General features: G+C 34.2%; 1 protein-coding gene across 17 annotated transcripts in view; it reads left to right on the forward strand.

The window, feature by feature from the left end:
• The window catches only part of PPFIA2 (PTPRF interacting protein alpha 2), a 329,493-nt gene that overhangs the window by 212,187 nt on the left and 95,856 nt on the right, over nt 1–21,450 (forward strand). For 15 of the 17 annotated variants that reach the window (XM_051795708.1, XM_051795691.1, XM_051795695.1 and 12 more), the window contains 2 exons: nt 1,634–1,798; nt 12,077–12,151. In XM_051795708.1, the coding sequence (XP_051651668.1) occupies nt 1,634–1,798; nt 12,077–12,151 (240 nt within the window). The remainder of the gene's footprint in view (nt 1–1,633; nt 1,799–12,076; nt 12,152–21,450) is intronic. The other 2 variants (XM_051795696.1, XM_051795707.1) reach the window with 1 other exon arrangement.

The following is a 21,450-nucleotide window of genomic DNA, read 5'->3' on the forward strand; positions in this document are numbered from 1 at the left end:
AAGAGATAGGGCAGAGAGTAGGTTGTAGAATTAGAAGTCAGATATTGACTTTTCTCCAGCTCTCTCCCAGATAAACTAGGGGGCCTAGAAAAATCATGATGGTATAATAATTTAGAACAAAATTCAAACATTCAATTCTATTCATGATAGCAATTAACTATGTACACGATCCTGTGAACAGAAAAGCTCTGCAAATATTTGGATGCTGTTCTGACCTCATTTAAGTTACAAACCTACCAGAGCCCAATACTGAATTCCTGACGTCTCTATCATTAAGAGGTCTGTTCATATTTGCATGTTACATTGGACTGCCTCAAATAATTAAAAATCTACCTGTATCTGCTATCAGCCCTCCAGGGTTGACAGAGCTTGTGAATTTCTTGCTCATTTGCTTTTGATAAATACAGGTCACTACTTGGATTCAGAAATGATAGAAATACCCTCCTTTCTTGAGCTGAGGGGAGTCATTACAATTCTTAATGTATTAACATTATTTGCATATGCATTCACTATTTTTATGATAATACAGTTATTGTAACATAGTAATCAGGTGTAAATCCAGACATAAGAATCATGTTTGAAGCAAAGATGACACCAAATGTTATTCATTCCTATCTTAATATCTATATATTACAGCTCCAATGTGATTGCACTCTAGTTTTGCCATCTGTTAATTAATGTAACAATAAAGCCCATTATGTGAATGAAAATAACTATGGATTAAAGATAAATATATATAATTACTAGTAGTAGCTATATTAAGAACCACATCAAAGGAGAAATAATAAACAATTATCTATGTAACTTTCAAATTTCCAGTTCAATGACTTAGATATTTAACACGCATTATGATTCATGAATTTAGCTATCCTGATTTAACCTTGTAGCTAACCAATTCTCTTTTATGTTCAGGCTGTAAGAACAGCAATGGTAGCCCTATGAAAGTAAAGACAAGTGGGGAATTTTCTGTACAACATCAAAGTACTATTTTATTTTCTTATTTAACCTCAGAGTAATAATGAAAAATAGTATGTTTTTACAATATGTTGTTTACAGGTTATTTCATGGATATTTATGGGCATTTCTGATTTTCTTCATGTTTGTAGTACAACAGAGACAACGAACATTTTAGAGTACACGCTAATGACAAACACCATTAGCTGTGGCTTTTTAAATGAATAGCCTAAAAAATCTAATAAAATTCACTTTTACATATTAAGTTTCTTCCAATATAAATTGAAAATATTTTAAAGTTAGACTGAATTAATTATAAACTTATTTAATATTTCTACATGATTTGTAGATGGGCATTGGTTGTTATTTGGTTGTCAATGTTTATCAATTACTATCAAAAATAATATTGTAAATGTATAATTAATTTAGTTAAATAGCAACCCTAAGCTGAGTGATTTGTTGTTCTTGCTTTTCATAGCAGAGTTGTAAGTGAAATCATGAGTAGATTTTCTGTTTTTATATTTATTCCATCTAATTTAGAAACATGAAATATTGTCAGTTGTTTCAGCAGTCTCTCCTACAATGAGGTTACCATTTGGTATCATGCACTTTGTAGTTAGAATTTCCATGGCACTTAAGCTCACAAAAATTAATAACCTTTTTATATCATATCCAATAGCTGTTACTGGAGCATTTGGAGTGCCTTGTCTCAAGACATGAAAGGTCACTGAGGATGACAGTGGTGAAACGGCAAGCACAGTCTCCCTCAGGAGTTTCCAGTGAAGTTGAGGTCCTCAAAGCTCTGAAATCTCTCTTTGAGCACCACAAGGCTTTGGATGAAAAGGTACAGTATGGAATAAAAGCTTACTAAAAACACTCTTTAACTCACGTAACCATGCCTTATAATGCAGCAGAGCAACAGTAACTGTTTATTTACTACTTGGAATATGCCCTGTACTTACAGCATTTGTACATGTGCAGAGAAATCCATAAGAATGTATGACCAACAGCTGTAGTACACTTCAGGTCACTTTAGCTATCTTTTGTAGGCAATAGCAATAACTTTTCAAAATAAGCAAATCTCATCCATACTAGACACGCTTCTCCTAAATTTCAGAGATCTTTTTAGCTTTTGCTATGTGAGCAGAGTTCCCTGTACAAGTAGCACAACCTAAAATACATTGTAGATCCTTTGTTATCATGGATAATGAAGGGCCTGCAGAATCAAGATAAAAACTGCTGATAACTGCATCAAGTCATACTAATTAAAATATGTCCTGTGCTGGAAAAGGACTCTTTCGTGTGAATGAAACTGTTCAATTAATAATTATCATCTTGAGTATTGCTTACATGAATTCAGAAACCTAGTTCATGTCTAGAAAAATTATACTAGAAGGTGATGCGTAATTAAAGTGCCTCAAAACTGCACATGCAGGGAGCACGTGAGAACCATGGCTCATGAGCAAAAATTCTCATTCCTTGTGGGGTCTATTTTGGCTGATTTGCTCCCTGCTGCAGATGAGTTGCTTCTCTGAGATGGTTGGGTAAGCAGGGATGACATTGTGCAGCACAGCATCTGAAACCATTGACTGCACAAATGAGCTGTGCTGTGTAGAACCAGTTTAATGGTCTCACAGTAATAAATTTACCTTTTTTAAACTCAGAAATATACTCAGAACGTTGACTATATTTAAGGAACTATTATTAAAAGAGACAGATTTATGAAAAGGGCAGCTGTAGTTATATAGTAATATTTATATATCACTGGTAATAAAGGGTGAGACACTGTGGGTTAGGAGTCATACTGGGTTAATTATCAGGTTCAAAGTTAAATAAGTTCAAGGAACTTGGACCGAATCAAAACTTATTATGTGTTTAGGTATATATTTTTGGTTATATGGTCTTCTCAGTTAGATATCATGAAAGCCTCAAAAAATCTAGAAAAGAGAATATAAATAGTTCTAGCTGCTGTATAGAATCATAGAATCATGGAATCACAGAATCAACCAGGCTGGAAAAGACTTCCGAGGTCATCAAGTCCAATCCTTGTTCCAACACCGCTGAGGTTACTAGACCATGGCACTAAGTGCCACATCCAGTCTCAATGATAAGAAGCAATCATAAGAAGCTTTTGAATGACACTAAGACTTAAAAAATCCTGTATTATTAAAAAGATCTTCTGAGTATTGATGGGATTTATGGTCAGATTTTTGGTCTTATATCCAGCACTTTAAATATTGATAAAACTAGAGTAGGAAGCTCACCAGCTTTTATACTTTCTAACGCTATGTTGGATAAATATAATAAGAACTAAACTTGAAAGAGATTCTGATTATTCAGAAGTTGTGTACCTCTTACACATTTTATTTTGTGAATGTTTTAGTGTTTAGGTACTATGCAGTTTGTTTTACATCCCATTTTGAAAATCATTGTACAGAACTAGATTGAAGCTAAATGTAATATTTTGACCTATGTTATTGAAAATTCTATTTATTTTTTTTTTTTTAATGTAGAGTTAAAAATCAGTGTTCAGCACATTAAAAAAATTTGGAGTGACACAGCTACACATGTATATAATGGGCTCCTCTCCCAATGGTAATGATAATTATCAGTGTAGAAAAATCAACCATCTGCAATCATAATAACAGGAGAATTGTTACATTATAAAACAACTTTTAAAATTAATTGGTCAAAATTACTTTTTCCTACCTGCCAGTCACCTATGTGTTGAATCTTTTTTATTTTGATACAATAAATCATATTTTTATTATAAACAATTCCAAGATCAAGGAAACAGTTTAATAAGTTATTTTTAAAAAATTTGTTATAAACCTAAAACACATTATTTTCAAGTGCAAATCCTGTATAAAACTATGTTTTTATGTTATATTGTCTCCAGAAAGATTGGATCAAAGATATTTTATGTATCTTCCAGATAACTGATAATATGTTTTCACACTGTACCACACATTGTCAGCATTATTGTGATTTTTATTCAAAAATAATGAAAGTAAAAAAGACTGCATACACCCAAATGTGCTAAAAATTTTTTTTTATGGCATGTGAGTCATATATTCTGCACAGTGACAGAAAAATTATGTAAGTTAGATTTGTTTCAGACCCTTCAGAAATAAGATATCAATCCGCCTATAAGGCTTCGTTAAAGCTATTCAAGCATTAGTAGAATAATGTGGGTTGGTCCTACTAGGAGACATCTGGCCCAAACTCCTGCTCAAAGCAGGGCCAACTATTCTGGGTTGCTTAGGGCCCTGTCCAATCAGTTTCTGGATATCTCTAGGCAGAAAACTTATTGTGCGGTTTCACCACCCTCATCATAATTTTTTTCCCATAATACCTATCTGGAATTTCTGTTGTTGAGTCTTACACATGTTCTCTCTTGTCCTGTCACTCTGCATCTGCAAGACAAAGCTGGCTTTGTTTCCTCCATGTCTTCTGGTTAACTAGTTGTAGCCAGCAATAAGGTTTCCCATGAACCTTCCCTTCTTCACTTTGACCAAACCCAACCCTCTTAGCTTCTCTCATATGCCATGTGCTCTAACCTATGTCCAACTTCGTGGGCCTTCACTGAAGTCTGTCAGTGCCTTTCTTATGCCAGGGACCCCAAAAACAGATGCAGCCTCAAAAGTCTAGAGGGGAATAATCGTTTCCCCCAACCCTCTGACCAAGCTGTGTGCTGGCATTATTCACCCTTAGGTCTTTTCTGCAAAACTTTCTCTTCCCCAAGCCTGTCCCATTCCCTGGGGTTATTCCTTTCACGGCAGTGGGATGACACATGGATCATTGGACAAAGTCAATGGACTTTGTGTCAAACCTCTGCATGTTGCAGTCCAGCCTAGTTTCTATGCACTGTGGAATCCACTTCACCAGTTCATATCTCACCATTTTGTCTACGGATAAATGGGAGATCTTGCAGAAAGCTAGTAAAGACATAGTAAAAAACATTCACTGTTCTCCCCTCATCCATGGAGCCAGTCCTCTCATCATGCAAGGCAAAAGGTTGGCCAGATATCATTTGGCTTTGACAAAATCATACTGACTCTTCCCAATCACCATCTTGTCCTTTATGTGCCTGGAAATGCTTACAGGAAGATTTGCTCCATAACCTTCCCTATACTAGCCAGCTTGTACTTTCCTGGATCTTCCCAGGATAATTCCTGTATTTCATGATGGTGGACACAACATTTGTGGGTTTTCCATTCATCAGGAATCTCCCAGACTTCTGTTATTTTCAAAGATGAAAAAGGCCTTACTATAACACACCAATCAAGTCTCTTCGCATCCTTGGATGCTGGCAATTCACTCCCTTTGACTCACGTATGTCTTGTCCTCTGTGTTGTGGATTATGCTTCACTCCCACAGATTCTGCTTCTATGTTCAGTGAGGCCTATGGATAGAACTTCACGATAAATACTGAGGCAAGAAAACATGATATATCATACATGATGTCACAGGAAATAAACGCTGCCCCATCAAAAAATGCACACAAAGCTGAAGATAAACTATCAAAAGTGCACTAAAAATGTATCATGACCTTTGAAAATGAATAATGAAAACTTTAATTTTTTTCTTCACAAAAAATGTTGACACTGAAACTATTAATTTAGCTGTTACATTCTTGGAAAAGCACAACAAAATATTTTCATAAAAAAATTTGCCCTTTAGACTTACAAAAATATGAAGAAAATCTTAACATTCTTCTTGAACTCAAATTTTCTTTTATGTTTTCACTTCCTACACTAAAACTTCTTGAGGTGTTGTAACAAGCTCTACCACTAAACTTGACTGATCATAAAAGATTTGGTAGGTGCACAGTATAAGAACTACAAAGACATCCTCATTACTGTAACAAAACGCAATGAAAAATACTAAACAGAATCTAAGGTGAAAAATAAAACAATGATTTTAAGGGAGGCCTGCTTAAGTATAATAACAATAAGGAATGATGCCTTAACTTATTTCACAAAGTCCATTGGTTCCCTATATATTACATGAAGTCTGGGCTTTGCCATTAGCTTTTGTCGAGAAGATAAATCACCATAGAGGGGTCACAGCCATGATTGCATTATTCTGAAAAAGTGTGACTCTCATTGACAGTTATTTCAGTGTCTGACAGCTCCTTGAGCATCCCTTCATGCCCTGTAGAATGAAAGGTTGTCATGAGCTTCCCATGCGAGAGAGACAGCCCTGTTTGGCTGAACCCAGTAGGTACCCCCCTGGTGAGTAGAAGGTGGTAAGAGTATGCTGCTAGTCTTATCCCACTATCCATATGAGACTCTAGCATTGCCAAACAACAGTCTTCCTATAAAGTGTTTTGTGGGAATTTTCACTTTAGGGCATGGGAATAATGAAAGAGTTAATTTAGTTTATAAGTATTTACCATTTTATTTGTCCCTCAAAGAAATCTCATTTGTGTCTCCTTGGGTAAGCTGTGTCACAGCAAATTAAAATAATACTGCAGTAACCACATTTTATTTAGAAACTTAATTTGACAAAAATTCAAAAATTTTTGTATATCTAATTATGTTAACATTTTTAGAAATAAGAAAACACAGGACATGGGCAGTTCTGCTACCAATTCTAGATTTTCATCATGTTCAAAGTTAAATTCAGTGACTGTTTTTCCTAAGTGTAAGGTTAGGTTATGTCTCACAAACAATGAGCATTGTTAAAAAAATGTGAAGTTTTATATGGTAGAGGTTAGGAGTGATTCAGTCTAGGATCAATGTGAAATTCTGACTTAGCATTTCTTATAGCCTTTGCTATTGTGTAAGTCAATTGAAATTTGCAGCTGTATTCAAAAAGTGGAAACCTCTCTTCATTTATTCACCCCTGACCTTCTCAATGCTACTGTTCCCAAACACTAGTCTTACTGCTGCGAAGTAGCTGGTATCTTTCTTTGGTTATTTTTTTTTCATGCAATGAAGAGTTGTGTGGCTAATGTTAGACAGCACTATGAAATATTTTGGGATATTATATATGAATATACATGGAATAGTTTATAAAGCAGCAAATGAAGACAATATTTACTAGATGCCATTAGAGTTGAATAAAAAATAGAAACTCAGATTAACTTCCTGGTTAGAATAGAGATTGAGTATAGATAAAGTCAGGAAGTACACAGTCCTTATATGCAACTCAGGAAGAACAAAAGATAGAAACATTATTATCTTATTTATGCCACTCTATATCTATAATTGGCTTTTAATATCTCTCTGAGCATGTTTATTGTCCTGTATATCTTTTTCCTATTTTGCTTCAAACTTTGGGTTCGACATTGAAAATGTGCATTTGGAAAGAAGAAACTGTTTGAATGCACTTCTCCAAATCCAGTTTTTTGGTCAATGTTGTAAGAAAAGTGTCCAGTCGATCTTCACAGAGGACAGCAGCTACCAGGTGTCTTAGTTAAAAATCAAAAAACAACTGGTTCTCTTAAGATTCATTGATGGTAGAAAAGTATAAATATATACTTGCAAATAAAAGCAGCCTGTTCAGGTCAACATTACCGCTACCTTTTTATTCATTAGCAGGTAACTAGGAGAGCTTTTATTCAATAGAAATGTCATGAAAAAAAAGGAAGTTATTTAATTCTAGTGTGGAAATGTTTCTTAAAAGCTCTTTATGAGATGCAGATCTGGAGAGAATGAAGAAACAAGTTTGACAGCAAGCAAAAACGTGGGAAGCAGTTGCTAGGAGACAGAGAAAGATGGGTGATATTTTGCACTGACAGCAATACTAACATGACATTGACTATGTTACATTTCAAGATAATGTGTTTGCATTTAAAATCCAGAGAAATACTGAGTCATCTTTGCATATGTTGGATACACCCTATAATGAGAGAGCAACCCTCTAACATGGAAGAGCAACCTTTTTCTGCTATGTCTGTGGCACTGCAATCATAAATCACAGAATGGCTGGCTTGGAAAGAACACTAAAGACCATCTAGTTCCAACCCCCTGCCATGGGCAGGGACACCTTCTACTGGACTAGGTTGCTCAGAGCCCCATCCAAACTGGCCTTGAACACTTCCAGGGATGGGGTATCCACAACTTCTCTGGGCAACCTGTTCCAGTGTCTAACCACCCTCACAGTAAAGAATTTCTTCCTATTATCCAATTTAAAGCTGCCCTCTTTCAGTTTGAAGCCATTCAACTGTGTCCACTCAAGCCCTTGTAAAAAGTCCCTCTCCAGCTTTCTTGTAAGCCCCCTGTAGGTACTGAAAGGTGCTATAAGGTCTCCCCAGAGCCTTCTATTCTCCAGGTATTTGTCCTTTAAAGATGTATGCTCTGATAGATCAGATGACATCTGATTAGTCTTACTTTACGAAACCTTTTTTAGTAAAGCCTTATCTTTTGCCCATGAAAATAGAAATTTAAACCATATGTTATTTATGAAGTGATATATACAATGTCATCTAATTAATATGACATATATTTATTCATTTACTTTCACTTTTGGAAAATAGAAAACAATATAATATTCTAATAACTATTTTGCATTCATCATATTAAAAAAACCAACAAACTAAAGTTATCAGATAAAAATAGTTTGCACTTGTTCTAGCTCTTGTTCTAGCTCCTCTTTCTCTAATAAGATAGTGACCAGGAACACCATTCTTTCCCACATCTCTCAGAAATGGGGATGACTCTCTTTGGGTTTTTTGCTGTAAATATAAATTTTAAGAGGGAATCCAATACAAAATCCTTTGCAATACATTTGTATATGGCTGAGAAACAGATTTGTAATGAGAAATACAGTTACAGCTTCTGGGTTGTAAACCAGAGCAGATTTCTCTTTCAGATCATAATGATGTTATAACATAGAGAGTGTTGTTTTCAGGCTTTAAAATGTCTGTATAAAACCCACTAGGATTCAGTTTTATAGTGCCACAGTGTATAAAGTTTAAGGATAATTTTTCTGATTCCAGCTGCTTGTGGATCTGTGACATCCTCAGTAATGTGTCCTAGTTGGCTTGCAAGTTTCTAACACCATTCAAAGAGAATGCCAGTTTTAGACAAATTATGATGTATTTTTTAAAACATTACATTACATTATCCTTCATAAAACACTTAAGCTTGAATACATTGACATTTCAGAAGACTTATGAAAATTTCAAGTAAAATTACCAATTCATTATATTTCATTCTGGTTTTTAACAACTGCCATTTTGCGAATTTTCGCTCAATCATCTTGTCCCTTAGCAGCATTTGCAGATAAAAGGATTGAAGCCAGAAAGATGACTGTAATTTTTCTGTGTGTTTTTTACATCTAAGCTGAGATTTTCATTGAGAAATTGTTTTCTACAAGCTCCAAATGTGTCTAGGGAGGTTGAAATTGGGCCTCCTGAAGACCCCTCATTGGTGGGGCATGGGTTTTAATAGTGGAGAGCTAGTGAAAGACATAAATGGTGGTGGAAAGAGAAACAGGGTGCAGAAAGAGAGTTTGGGGATCCACAGAGGGATCAGGGAAACCTCTGGAAAGGCGGAGGGTATGGTAGGAGGAAAGATATGAGTACCGGGTGGTGGACTCACAATGCCTTGGACTTTTCATCTACATGGATATGGAAACAGATCATCAAGCAGATCTTAGAAGCTGGTAGAAGAATTGGAGAAATAATACGGTTTTTCAAGCAGAATGTGATTCTAAAAAATGGGAAAAAAAAAAGACAAATTAAGTAAGAAATACTTTTGCTATTTAAACAATTAAAATTTTTAAATTATAACCAGAATAATGGATGCTTTATACCTTTGGTGGGAAACACTTTTATGAAAAGTAGAATTAGATGGAAGTTACTAATACATTAACATTAATAAATCTAATACTTTACATTAATTTTACCTATTCCAAGTGTATTAGTATTGAATAACAAAAAAATAAGTTATATAAAATAACTGTGATCATAGGTTACTATCATAAATCTGCAACCTAATGAGGATGTTTTCCAGGAATTATGTAGCTCATTTTGGACAGCAAGCTTTACGATTAAATGTGTTTGCATACACCTTTGATGAAAAATAGTACAAAAATTTAATAAACAGCAAAAGCACTTTGGGTTCCATGGCATTTTTTCACTGCATTCCGTTGTACTGACATATGAAAACAATCGAAACAGTCATGAAAATTTGTAGCAATTTGCACTGTTACCACTGCCTCTCCAAGACTGCTCAGTCACTGGCACTTCAGGATGTCTTAAATTTCATTTATTTCAAGCAAGGAACAGGCAGTCAGTTACTTCAGCTCAGCTATTGATTAGATAGACACGCTATGGGAAATGTCCATTTAAGCTACAACATGCATCTTTGAAAACATTGGCAGTTGATATTTTCGGTCTAATAGTGTGGAAGGAACAGAGGGAAATTAATAAATCAGAAATGGGACTAAAAACTGAAGATTCCTCCTAATCTTGATAATTTAATATTTCTTACACCTTACTACTCTTCAGTTTGCTTTTCTCTTGCTCCTTTGAGAAAATCACTTATGATTCTGTTCTGTTAAGGCTAGCAATATTGTTTAGTGTATAGTAAAACTATACACTAATTTATGTGAATACATGAAATAAATTCTCAAATTTTGGGCTTTTTTAATAAAGCTGAAGAATGTAAAGAGGAGCAAAAGGCTCAAAGTACTTCATAAGCAACTATATTTGCATCTCTTAGAAACGCTGAAGAGTTTTAAGTGTTCATTTCCTGAATATGTCTTTCATCTTTAGATTTAGTTAGTTTTAAAATTTAGTGAACACGCTATGTTATAGTTTTGCTAAGTACTTTTCATCTAATAAAGTCTAAATCAATCTTGGAATATAGTGAGTCTGTTTAGAAAATCTCACTTCTCTCAGTAGTAAAGGAAAATAAAATATGTAAGGAAAGTTAATATTTATTAGACTAAACGTTATCACTGGAAAAAAATATGAAAGTGTTAGGACATTTACAACCTTTTCAGGGACCTCCTGTATTTTTCAAGGGTGTAAAAACAACTGTTACGTACGTGAAAATCTATAATGTTCTATTGTACATGAAAGATTGATTTTTGTTTTATTTTGTTTTCCAGCTATGCCTTTTGGTCTAATAGAGTATACTACCTTACCCTACAAACATTGCTGATAGCATTAAATATCCTTGGATCAGCAGCTGGAACAGCATTGCTGCAGTGCAGGTGGAACATGTATAGAAATATATCCCGAGCATTGACTGACTAGCCAGATTGTAAAGTCATTTAATGTGAGGTGCCTAGTGAAGGTATGTAGTTTAGGAGAGGAGTTGCCACAGGTCCCTTGGCAGTCAGAGTCACCTACACACAGCACTGGAGTTCACTTCAGGTCTGATTTGCCTTTGATCATACTGGGAGACTGCAACTACGTTGCCAGCTTAGGTTGTCTCTCGCTACATGAGCTGACCCTGAGCCACAGCACTCAGCAGTAAATATGTCTTCAGAGCTATTAGGTTATCATTAATTATTAATAATAAATGTTGAGTAATAATTACAATTGTAGTAGTAATAACAATTTAGTAGATCATAAACATCCTTAGAACAGAATAGGTTATTTATGAAATTGCTGCAACCACAAGCAGACTTTTCTGATTATGAGGGTGTACACTGTTTATGACTTTTTGCAAAACTGAAACAAATGCATGATGATATTAAAAAATCTATAGTATGTGTGCCTGAAGGCAATGCTGCAAGTTATTTTTGCAACAAATTTTTTGCATTCAGTTACTCTTAACAGAGTAGTTATCTTCTGTGGAGTGGACTTAAACCACCTGCAAATGTTTTTTCCTTATCCTTTGCGAAAGATGATTGTGAAAGTTTTATTTTTATGCCTAATATAGTCTTAAAATATTTGCATTTGCTATGTATTTCATAAAATTATAGGCAGACTGTGGAACAGTAATATGACATTTAAAGTTTGACACCTATTTTAATGGGTTAACTCTTCCTATAGTTAGGTTTAAATGTTTACTACACAGTATGTCTCATGAAAGGGTACAACACACATGCCTGCAAATGGACTGGCAGGACATACAGTAGTGCGTATGGCAGATTATATAATCTTTAAAGACTAATAGAAATTACGTTACTGCACATATTTTGATTTTTCTTCTAGGTAAGGGAACGACTGAGGGTTTCTTTAGAAAGAGTCTCTGCACTGGAAGAAGAACTAGCTGCTGCTAACCAGGAGGTAACATAAAACACTTTCTCCCCTTTTGAGGTTAAATTTCTCTAATAATCTGTCCCATGTGTTCCCTGTCACTTTTCTCAAAACTGTCAGAAAAAAACCCAAACACCTAAGATCAATTTCATTCTGAGTAAGCTTCTCAGAGAGGCTTGTTTAAGGTGGCTGCAAGATCAATACAACCTTCTGTTTACTGATTTACTCCCTTCTTCTATTCCATTTTGAGCAAGCCAAAATTCAAACCTAGTGTCAGATTCTCAAATTTCTTGTCAGACATGAAAAATGAGTGAACCAACAAATACGTCAGATACTACAAACAATTCAATAACCTGAATTTTCATGCTGTTAAGTAAAATGCACACATATACATACCCATTATATAAATGTTAACATTGATGGAGGAAGGATTATGGATAACCTTGAAATGTAGGTTTATCTCTTCCCTTTTAATTGCAGTGTATCATGGTGAACTATGGTGCCATATAACTATTGTGAACTAGGACAAGAGATTTTTTTCCTGTTTGCAGACTGTTCTGTTTTGTTTGAAAGGGTGAACAGCAACACATAGCTGTATTGAACAAACAACTGTACACACATATAGAAAGGAATTTCGCACCCCAGAAAGATGATTCTGAGACCAGAAAGCATAAATAACGGAGACTGCTGGTGACTTTACTATTCCCATCGTGTTCTGAATCCACCTGATATGTTCTTCTAACACTGTTAAAAATAGGTCAGACAAACAAGCTGGATTAAAACTATTCTGGGTTCTGGCCATTTACCAGTGTCATTTTACTCAGGCTTAAGATAGAAACTGAAAGCAGCCACAGACAAACTTAAAGTACTACCAAATAATTCTTGCAAAGTGGGTTACCTATAATTCAGAATAGTGTGTGATAATGTAGAATAGAGACCCCTAAAGTATTTTTTCCCAGTTTAAGCTAGAAAAAGTACTTCCTTAAAGTAATTTCTTAAAAATAAGATCTTCAATTAAGATATTAGCACTTCTTTTTTATAAATATGATAAACTATGAACCTACTAACATGATATTTTGATTCATCCCTTTGGTCTGTGAACTTGGGTTCAAATTATATAGTTACACTGTGTTGTGTAATCTGGTTTTTACACTAATGCTTATTAAATAGAAAGCAGTCTTTTTGGTCAGTCAAGCCAACTGAGATGCATTGCAGTCCTCTAATCCCTCCTGTTCATTATTCAGTTAAATCCAAATTCACTTCACTGGGCATAGGACCAGGTTTTAGAGCATTGCCTTGCTATTTGGAGTTTTAAAAATGTAGTGAAACTTTTTTGACAGTAAGGAATAAAAGCGTACACAAATAAATTAAACTGAAATAGGACTTCCCTAGATTTTCTTGCCCCAAATCCTGAGAAATTTACAAAGTTTGTGTCTACATGATAGTAAAAACATTTAGGAGGACACTGAATCAGTCAATCATAACATGAGCATTAACACAATCTGAATATTATTATTCCAATTTCCTTTGAGGAACTGTTAAAGCTGAAAAATGGAAATTCATTTTAATAATAATGAAAAAAGAGTGAAATGGGAAGAGATGTGGAAGAGAATGAGTTTTCAAAGAGTTAATGCATTTGAACAAGAGTTCAGATAATTTTCACACAGTTATTTGAATAAGACTAAATTAATTAGAGCACTGCAGTTTATAAGTCTGGTTTTATGCTAGTTTCCACTGTGAATAAGCAGGCAATAAAGCGCTTTAAAAATGTATTGTACTATATATGAAAATAAATGGTCAAAGTTTCTGAGAGTATTGAATATGTTTTTCAGTAGTTTCTTCATTCCTGTCTCAGTGTCTGTTCTCCCAGTAAAATTAAAATTTTCTTTCATATCCATTTTCTCATACCTATTCTAAGAGTGTACTATATCTAAACATAAAATGATCACAGTAAATAAATTCTCTAATGAAACAAATTATGTTTAGATATATGACAAGTATCAGATAAAAAATGGTAGAAATGTATATGTTAAGATCACACCTTTCTCTGAAAACTTGTGGCTGTGGCTCTGACACAGAGCAACAGTGAGAGATTGCAGACATTTGTGAGTACTAATTGGAGATACATAAAAAAACCAAAAATTGAGAAAGAACAACTATAGCTTTCCACCATTAGATGGTAAATAAGCTCTCATTTTACAGTCTTCATAGTATATTACATATATAATAAAAAAGAGAGTGAAAACATCTGTAACTGGCAAAGCTGATTTCAGCTCTAGTTGATAACACAATCTTACAAAGCACTTAATATTTGACAGGCAATAGTAACACATTTGACTTAAAATCCAGGGGCAAGTGAGATGGACAGTTGGACCTGTTGGGCAAACTTAGCTTATGTAGCTCATATTTATATGCAATTACACAAGGGTGATAGAGAAGGGCTTTGGTCTTATGGGCTTATACTTTATTAAAGTTTATAATTTATTAAAGAGTGGATCGAAAATTCTTTAAATATATGTTTTACTAGAGGAAAATTTATTTCACTATTTATTTTATTTTGCTGCAGCAGCTTAGTGGCAGTGGAAGGGACCATTATGCACAGCAGCAAAATGTTAGTGAGTTTTCATCCAGACAAGGGCAAGATAACTGTCTACAGTAATTAAATTCCATGGTCATGCTTTTAATATTTGCTTTTCATCTGCAGTTATCACATGATATACCCAAGATTACCATTTTTTTTTTCATTTCTGCTCACAGTGGAAGCCGTTCACAACTGGTAGATGTCCTATTTATTATGTCTATTGTAGCTAAGATGAATAGAAGATAACATTAACAGTTTTATGAGAAATTTACCATCTGTTTTTAGTTAAAATTACTGTAAAACATAACTACATTTTCTTACCCCTCAGGTGCTTTTAAAATGATGTTGTTTTTCGTCTTCTTCCACATAACCCATGGTTTGTCCAAATAGTTTTGTCACTGAGGGTTATAATTTGCAGCTAGCAATTAGACAAGTTGCAATTGGTATATCCAGTAACAAAGCTTAGTGGACCATACTGTCTGTCTGTGCACAGTTTTCTGGGCAAATGTGATCTTTTTCAGTGAGTATCTGAACATTTTCGAAGTCGAACAACGTTCTGCTAACCGGTTTCTTTTTTACACATTAATTTGAGAAGAATGAGTCTCATTTGTGAGAGAAGTGGGATGTTAATTTTCCTTCCCAGTTTTGTCATTTATGATCTTAACGGAAATTAACTTTAATAATGACAATACTGACAAGATAACCACTTTTGTTCCACAGCTTTTGAAATACTCTTATTCCATTACGAGTGTGAGCCTTTGTTAAAAGTATGCTAAATTATGGCAAGTGCAAACAACACACTAAGATTAGTCATTAGTGCCATATATCCCCAGGAATTCAAGTGGTACTGGCTTGTACAGTTCAAGGATACATAGATTATAGACCATGACCCACAGTGATGCTTTTAAATCCATTTTAAATCCATTTCTGTTGCAATGTGCAGCATTAAATGACAACTATTGCAATATCCATTTACAGATTTCACTGTTTCCCAGAGCTTCTGACAAATAGTTTCAAAAAAATGACTTTTCTAGCTTTTTCTCAAGGCTTTTTTTGTAAAATCAAGTTTTATACATAGTTAATACAATACTGAGGAAAAGTTTGAGGTTTTTTAATGACTGTGTTTAATTTGCACTTGAATTTTTTCCCACCCATTTTAAACAGTTACTCAGACCTTTCAACAACTTTCTCTTATAATAAATGACATTGCAAAACACTATTTTGTTTCTGGTTAATATGCTGGCTTTTCCACCTTTCCTAATTAGTAGAAAATGTGGCATGAAAAATATAGCTTTAATTACATCTATTATCTCAAATATAGACTTCAGGAACCCAGAAAATGCTGGGATTGTGTAGAATATAAAATTAGAGAAACCACTGATATGAGTGTATATATCACTGTACTGCCATGCACTTCTCGACATTTGTTCAAATTACCAGCACCATTTCCAAATGTCAAATAACATTATAGTGCTTCTGTCAACTGACACATAGATTATATTTTTAAACTCAGGGTTCCTTTTAAAACCTCATTGTTACAATTTCCACTTCCTCCTACAGAATTTTACTCAACTTTGAGGCTAAATTCAATTCCTGGAGCTCTCGGAGAGATTGCAGGAGTTTTGGATCATAGATCTCTGCTTCATATAACTGCATACATTGTCTGGTTTGGACAGAGGGTTTCTTCCTGACAGTGGGTTAGTTTATTCATTAGGGTTCCCTAATACTAGTTTTTATAGCATCTATTAAAGCATTCATGAATGCTCTATCACTGAAAAGAAAGGATGGTTTGCAATTTGTGACTCTTTATGTTCTATACCAGAAACAACAGAAAATGTAGTCATTTATTCACCAAAGAACTTACAAATACCGTGTTAGTTGCCTAACTTCTGTTATGCAAGGAAAGTCAAGAAAGCAATAAAAAATGCAGTAAAACTTGTTACAGCTGACAGTTTTGACTCTGACTATGAGGGATGCTGCAGACATGATTGCAGCATCATTACTGCTAGTGAAATATTCTGTAATATTTAATATATATGTATTTTGAAGTGAAACCATAGCTAAATGTGGTATGTCTTTTTACCCATGGCTGCATGTGAAAACATATTTTTATGCTCATCTTTTCTAGTTCCTGTTAGCTTAAGGCACCTTTTTTTACAGGAGTTTCTTGGTGGCCTTGGGCTTTGTGTGTAAATACAATGGAAAGTGATTTTTTTAGTAGAAGTGTTGTTAAAGGAATAGTTTGGGGGGATAATTAGCATGTGCATTTCTGGAACATATAGTATACCCAGAATTTCATAAATCCAAAATCCAGAAATTATGGATCTCAAAACTCTGGATAAAAGTGGGTGAAAGTCAGGGACCTTTTTTTTTCTGAAGAAGGCCAGGGAGATCGCTTATATATGTTTCTGGTTACCTGAGGAATATATTTTTTTGTGAAAATTCTGAAACACCATTCCTCTGTAATATCTCCTTTTACCATATTTCCTCAGAATGGTGTAACTCAAAGTTATTTCTTTCTGAACTCTCTCCTATATGTTAATTTTTAAATTATTTTTAAGGTGTTGGTTTGCACAGATCTCTGAAGAGATCTTTGTGTGCTGAAGTTTATTTTTAAATGCCTATGAAAGTATAGCAAAAAATGCATTTTCTACAAAGTTACAAATAATTAAAAATGTCTTGATTTGAAATGTAATTTTTATGTGCTATATGTAATTGCTTTTTGTTCTGCCTCTAACCTTAGCCATCTTGTTAAATGTTAAGTCTGCAGAAAGTTATTGTTGCCCTTAAGTTTTAAATGTGGCAATGATGCAGAATGATGAATTTTTTTGTGGATGTGTTTTATACTACACATTCCCCAGCATTAATTTATTTCTCTATGCATTTGAATTAGCAAGTGTAGTATGACACATGAAGAAGTTGAAGATTACTACAGCAGCACTACATCCTTCATTGCCTAATTTTTTACAAAGTAAAAAAGAACTAAGTACAAGAATTAGTTAAGGTGCTATAACTATTTCATTCTATGTCTTCAATTCATTCTAATCTAAGATCTCAGAGGGAAAAAAAACACTAAAATTTTTTGTGGACATTGAGGGCAACAGGGCTGATTTTGCATTGTCACTTTTTTTTACAAAATTCACATTTCACTAAAATTTGGGCAGAATAGTTCTAAAGGTAGATGCATTTTCCAGATAGCAACTGAAGAACAATAATTTCTGTTGACATATTTGAGATAAACATCACTATTGCGCTTGCAAAAGTGGTTTCTCAGTACTATTTCCATTCTTTACCACAGAAAAGAATTTTCCAGTTTTGACTGGATATATATATATATATATTTTTCTATCATGACAGCAGATAATGATTTTGCAGATATTAGTATTTTTATGCAAAAATCTTAGTGACTTAGGCCTATTTATGGGTTGGCTATGGTGTAGTGTTGGCAACACAGTCATATATATTAAATGAGTTCACCAGCTTTGGTCTTTACTGAAATGATTTTGCAGAGCAGAATTGTGTTGCTGCCCAGATGTCTTAGGGTGTTTTCAAATGACATCCTGAAATGCTGTGTTCTCTTTCCCCTCCATTTAGCATGTGGCCACCTGTAACAAATCTTAAAATACTGATGTCATGTTCCCATTTTGCACTGACTTTTCATCTAAGTTGAATGCCTCCTATGTGTTCTTTAGAAGAATCCAGTTTGTAAGAAAGGGTGCATGGTCTATGCTTATGTGTTCATGGAGTGCTTAAGGAAAAATGTATCTGAAGACAGAAGATTTTTATTCCTTCACAAAACCAATGTGATTAATAGTTTTAATAAAATGTTTGCTTTTGCATAGTTGATAATTTGTATATATTTTTCTGTATATGTTGATATTCTTTTAATATCATGTCATAAAGAAATGGTAACTTTTTGGTTGGTTTTTTTTTAAATATTCTAGAATCCCAAATATGAATGGATTAGGGTACTTCAGAGTTTTACTACTGTTGAGGAAGGAGTCAGATTGTTGCACCAAAAAGATAAATACTGGCTACTAAGTATCTTCACTGCAACTTTGATATTTTTCTCAGAACATTTGTGTCATGGCTAATTACTTCTCCATTTTATTTACTTCTAAAAATTTTTAATGGGATTTGTTATTTAAAGATTCGTGACTAGATTAAATCCCAGTGTCACAGATTTGTCATTGAAGAAGTTTTTTTCTACTCCAGTTATTCATTAGACAGCCTGAGATCGTTTGCACCTCTCAATTTTTGCTATGACACATCCCTGTGTATCAATAAGCATGAATACATTGCTCTTAAACTGCTAGAAGCTGTTATTTGCACTTAAAGTAAAGAAAAAATTAAGTTTAGTAAAATAATGCTTAAAGGAACCTGGCAAAACGTAAAAAAGCAATGTCAGTGATTTGTTACTTTCTCATTCTTTACTCTTCCCCCAAAATCTGTTGTGCAGCTATGAAGCAATTGTTTAAATATACATTAAAAGAGCGGGTATTACAATGTTAGAAAGGTATTTTGCAAATCTCTTCAAAACTACTTCATTTTTATGTCTGACAAACATTTGGTTTAATGAAATCTTGATTCCCCATGGTTAGAAACATGGGTGATTTAATGCCTTGTTTTACCACTGAATAAATTATGACTGGAGACTAAAAATTCCCAGTTTCCTATAAACCTTGCAGCACAAAGTCTCTATAAAATTAGCATCTTCATCAAAATGAGCATAAACCTAATCCAGCATATCCTTTCATATCTGTGTGTGTCTGTGTGTTTTAAAAACATTTCTTTTATAGGTTGCTCTTTATGAAAACAAATTAGGTACTACTACTGTACTGTAAAAATAAGGAATTTAACTAGGAATTCTGTGAAAATATTCATACTACTCTTTTGTTTAAATTTTATATTCTCATTTTTGTAATACCTGTGGCCAAAGTCTTCAGACTTTTGCCTTTGGGATGAATCTGTATTTCTCTTTGCACTAAAAAATCTGCCTGAATCCTAATTGCATTTAGATTACTGCAGAAATATAAATATATAATGGTTCATTTATCAGTAATATATTCTATCTTCACATTTATATCAGAGTGCTTTCATTGCACATTTTTACTATGATTATTACTGCATTACTACGCTTCCAACAGAGCTCCAGTAAAGACAAAGATGCCATCTTATTGAAAAAAAAAACCCACAACTGAAACATGGTTCCTGCTCCATAGCATTTATAGTATAAATTTGCCTCATGGTATCTCTTGCTTTATAGCTGTGGAATGGAGAGCATTATTGTAAAGCTAAGGTGACCTATGCAATAGATGACTGGACATCAATTACTCTTTTTCGTATCATAGGAGCTGTGCAATGTGTGGGTCTCACACAACTCAGGCTAATCTGATCTGTTTTGAATATTCTTTCTCCTAAGAGCATTGAGGTTAGTTTAACTAGGGTGAGTGGTTAGCTGTTTCTACAGCAGAAAAGGTAGGATGCAATCTAATAGAATTAATGGGTGCCATGGTTGACTTCATATATATTGACAAGTGGACTTGGCTAAATTGTGTAAGTTGACTTTTGACAGCTGATGGTTATACTGGCATCTACTCAGGTGCACAGTCTGTCACACAATTGTTGTTCTGGGGCAGTACACGTCTTGGTATTCTGTATGAATCCTAGCGTGTTCACTGGGGCATAACAGTGGAGCTGGAGCTGCGGGCAAGGGAGGAAGTAACAGTGCTCTCCATGAGGTCCTGAGTCCAAATAACTGTAGGACACAGTGTTTAAGGGTCATTACATAAAACTGCTCTGCAATAAATCAGTACGTATGGACAGTTTTCTGGATCTCATCAGGTTGAGTTATTTGGGTTATTTTTGGGATCTGTACAATATTTTATATTCACCAGTAAAGGAGGATGCCAGAGCATGCCTGACATTTCTGCACAAAAGCAAACAAATATATCACCATATGACAGAGCTCTGTGAAACTGAAGATATCTCAGAGCAATAAACACGTCTTTTATATCTTCTCTTTTTATTCCAGATAATTACAGAGTAGGAAAGCTCTGAGTTTCTAGCACAGGTGTTTTGGATTTCTTATTTACCACATATTCCTCACCCAAAGTAGAAAAAAGGGAGAATGAGGAGATGGGATAACAGCCAAGGAAATACAAGCTGAAAGAAGAACACAGGAATAGCATGAGGCAGATAATTTCCCAACACACTAAAAACTCTGGGAGATTAATGAAATTGGAAGGTTATTTGTGTATGGTTAGCTTAGGGATTGTTCATAGTCGCATGAGATTAGTTACCAGGATAATTTCAGTTTGGGTTTAATGTCATCTACTTTGCAGTCTGTTTAGGGAGCTTAACAAATCAATGGAATGAAATTCTCACCAGACTTGGTTTTATAAAGTCATGTTAGCAAATGTCTTTAAACACACTGACTTGCTAAAGTAAAGAATATAGCATATATTTAAAGGTATACTTAGCTGATAGAAATTGTAGAGTTCACTTGTACAAAGTATATCCATGAAAATTTTAATATTTAATGTTTAATTTGCTCACAGTATTCATAAAATGCTTTCTATGAGACATCAGAAAGACTATATAATTTCTCTTTTATCTATTATTTGGAATTCATAAACTCTGAAGTAGATGCCATTTTATCCAGTACGGGAGGTATGAATTCAGGTTGCTTATCTTTCTGTCTGTGTCAGCTTTGGAGTCATTTGACATTGGTCAAATGAGATACTCA

Source organism: Manacus candei, unplaced genomic scaffold (genome assembly GCF_025592945.1).
Source record: "Manacus candei isolate 608988 ecotype Guabito, Panama unplaced genomic scaffold, ASM2559294v1 h1tg000043l, whole genome shotgun sequence".
Lineage (NCBI taxonomy): Eukaryota > Metazoa > Chordata > Aves > Passeriformes > Pipridae > Manacus > Manacus candei.